At 46.5% G+C, this 3511-nt stretch overlaps 1 protein-coding gene across 1 annotated transcript in view; it reads left to right on the forward strand.

Moving 5' to 3' along the window:
• The window catches only part of SIAH2 (siah E3 ubiquitin protein ligase 2), a 22977-nt gene that overhangs the window by 1257 nt on the left and 18209 nt on the right, over window positions 1-3511 (forward strand). Inside the window, exon 4 of the mRNA XM_023733848.1 lies at window positions 3-217. Within this exon, the coding sequence (XP_023589616.1) occupies window positions 3-217 (215 nt within the window). The remainder of the gene's footprint in view (window positions 1-2; window positions 218-3511) is intronic.

Raw genomic sequence — 3511 nt, forward strand, 5'->3', positions numbered from 1 at the left:
GTCCCCGCAGCACCACGAGCTGACCTCACTCTTCGAGTGCCCGGTCTGCTTTGACTATGTCCTGCCTCCTATCCTGCAGTGCCAGGCCGGGCACCTGGTGTGTAACCAATGCCGCCAGAAGTTGAGCTGCTGCCCGACCTGCAGGGGCGCCCTGACGCCAAGCATCAGGAACCTGGCTATGGAGAAGGTGGCCTCGGCCGTCCTCTTTCCCTGTAAGGTAAGCCCAGGTGCCACCCGCGCACCTCCACCCGGCGACCTTCCGGAACTTCGGTGTCCTCTAGCCCACTAGCAGGCCCTGAGAGGCGAGCGGCATCTCTCGTATTTAAAAACAAAAATCTTTACATTTGTCGAGCCATCCTCTCCTCCCAAGCCCTCCTGCCCACTTTGTGAGTAGCTCTGGGCTGACACTTGCCCAGACACTGACCCCAGATTAACTGGCATTCACTTCTTGTTAGAACACGTCGCCCTTCCCCCTGCCTGGTGCCAGCGTCCTTTGCAGATGAGTACTCTGGTGTGCTCTGTAGGGCTGGGCCGCACAAGTAAAACTTGGACCAGGAAGCTGCCTCTCTGTGGGGAGTTGAGGAGCGAGAAAATGGGCGAGCTAAACGCACCCTTTACCAGCACATGGCTTGGCAGAATTACTCCTGGACTCCTGCTCTTCGCGCCCGCAGTCTGCGCACCCCTGACACGTGGGAACTCTGGGGAGTGTGGCTATAAAAAGGGCGCCTACCGCCTGTTTTCCTCCAGCTTCAAGAAAACCCTGCAAGCCACGCCTTTCCCTCTCCTGGCCTTCCAAGGACTAGAAAGGACTGGGGAGTTGCCTGTATTTCTTGTTCTAAGTGAGGTGACAAGAAGGGTCTCTCAGGAGTTTAACAGGAAGGACACGCAGAAGCTGCTGTTACAGTTCTTTAAAGCCTATCGCTTTATTTATTTAGTTTTTTAGTTAAAAAAGTTATCAGCACTCTTGCAAAAAATGCAGACCACACAGGGAGAAAAACAGGGAAAGAAACCAAGACCTCTCGCCTCTTCCGCCCTTGTTAGGTTTAGCGTGTGTATTTATGGACTTTTTCTAATGATTTCTAAATGTACTCTTGCAGCCAAATATAGAATCCTAGATGTCTGTGTGTCAGGAAGACTTATATATACATGCACAAATAGACATAGTTTTCCTCCAAAAATGGCTTCTGCAACTTGCTATTTTTAATTCATATTATCACACATTTTTTATGTCTGAAATTTAGCTGTACCATGTTCTATTTCAAATGGCTGCATAGTGTCAAATTCTGTGGTCATGTTGTAACATCTGTGTACCTACATCTATCACTTAAAAATATTCAGGAGCAATTTCACAGGTATACTTGTCTATTTTATTGTCTCATGATAACCGAGAGCTACTCAGTAAACTTCATTTTCTGAACTTAGAAATGGAAATAACATCAGTCATACTTCTGGGTTTTTATGGACAAGTAATTTCTCTGTCTTGCATTTCTCCTTGGTGCTGCTTCTTTTATAAGACAAGAGCTCATTTTTAAATTAAAAATAATCCACCAGAGGGTCAAGGCTTGGGATTCAAGTCAGTAAAATGAGTGATTTAATCTGGTGTGCCGCCCCGCCATGAATCAAGTTTAAAATAGCATATTCAAATAAAGGTTTGCATCAGTGTTTGGACTGTTGAGTTTCAGTCACCCATAATAAATTGCTTTAAACCTATTCTCATATGCTTAGTTATTCACCCAGCCCAATAATTGTTTCTTACAAAATTTAGATTAAATATTTCCATAATTTTCTTAGAGTCATGGCGAAGCAGGCAACCTCGTGGTTGGAGAAGAGTTGGTGATAGTTGAAATAGACTGGCTGTTTGATGTTGGAGATATCGGGGGAAGGGAGAATGCCCCTCAGGATTTCCGGAGAACCATCTTCTCAGCCCTTCACTGTCTCCCAAACCCTTCAATGTGAGGCTAACAGAAAAAATGGCTTCAGGTGAACTGCAGTTCACAAATTAGCATTTAACATCAGTATTTCATAATTTATTTTTAAAAAGCCATCTTGTAAGAGCACCGGGACTACTCCCAGGAGAAAGGAAGGGAAGCGGTTGTAACATGATATGAGAAGTGTGAGCTTTCACTTTCGGGATCTTGAACTTAGGCTTCTGTGGAAGCATAGGTTCTCCCCCAGCATAGGTTCTCCCCCAGCGTGTAACATGCCCGTGACGTCATTCTTGAAAAGCAGTTCTCTTGGGAATCAGGAGTACTCAGTCTTTCTTATGACTTTTCCAAATCCCTGTTTTATAAAAATGCAGCTGGGCAAAGCCATCACTTTGCAAGCTAAAATGTAAGACTCAACTATCCCCCTACAGATCAGGAAGCAAGCTTAGAAAAGCTCACCCTGGGCCCACTTGTGTGTGCACGCGTGTGTGGGTGCTAAGAAGATGTATAAAGCTGCAGTGTGCATGCCTCAACTTTGGTTGACCAAGCTTCCAAACTGTGGACAGGGCACCTCAACCAGTTAGTTTGATAAACCAAACCCAGAATCATATAGAGGTCCAGCAGGCAACCAAGATATGGGAAGGATGATAGACAGTAGAGAGTGGCAAACTGAAAACAAAACAGGTTTGTGTGCCTTGCCCTGTGGACTGCAGTTTGAGGCTCAGAGGGACTGTCTTGTCACTAAGGTTCCTGGTGGCGCGAACGGTTTCTACTCAACTACTAAGCTAAAGGTCGGCAGTTCAAACCCACCCAGTGGTACCACGGAAGAGAGCCCCGCCAGTTTGCTTCCATAAAGATTTCCAAGAAAACCCTATGGAACAGTTCTGCTCGGTAACACATGGGGTCACCGTGGGTTGGAACTGACTGGACAGAAACGGGTTTGCCTTGTCACTGTCCCTGCCCGCTTTCAGAATCCTCTTCATGGGTTGGCTGGTTAAAGAAAGCCAATGTTGAGTCAGTACCAGAGCCCAGTTCTCAAAAGCTGCCTGGCTGTGCCACTGTTTGCCTGAGAGGCTGCCTCTGGGGGTTGGACTATACATGGGGGGGATCGGACTGTTCAACTTCTAAGGACCTGTCACTTATAGCATTCCATGAAAGGAAGGGAGGCTCTGTGGGACAGTTATTGGCCGCTCTGCACGCCAGCTACTTTGCATGGGTCAGCTTTTATGAATTCTCCTGTGTTTCAGATGCAGAAGCTCATAGCTGTAGAAAAGTTAAGTGTTAAAGTGACTTGTCATGATCACACAGCTAGTAAGCGGACCAGTCCTTGAACCCACATCCCAAAGGCACACATCCTTCTATTCCTCCACACTGCATATGGATTTTGAATCTGAGCTGGTACTCCAAGGCTCCAAATCAGAACTGAATTTGACACCAGTAACAAAACCATCTGGATGGATGAGTTCACCAGATGGGCAGCGGATGGGAACATCCCAACGTGATGACATATGTGCTTCCTGTAAGAATTCATTGGGAGGAATTTGGTAGGGCATGCAGGGTTGGAAGATCAGAAAAAAAAAAAGAAC

Source organism: Trichechus manatus, unplaced genomic scaffold (assembly GCF_000243295.1).
Source record: "Trichechus manatus latirostris isolate Lorelei unplaced genomic scaffold, TriManLat1.0 scaffold00062, whole genome shotgun sequence".
NCBI lineage: Eukaryota > Metazoa > Chordata > Mammalia > Sirenia > Trichechidae > Trichechus > Trichechus manatus.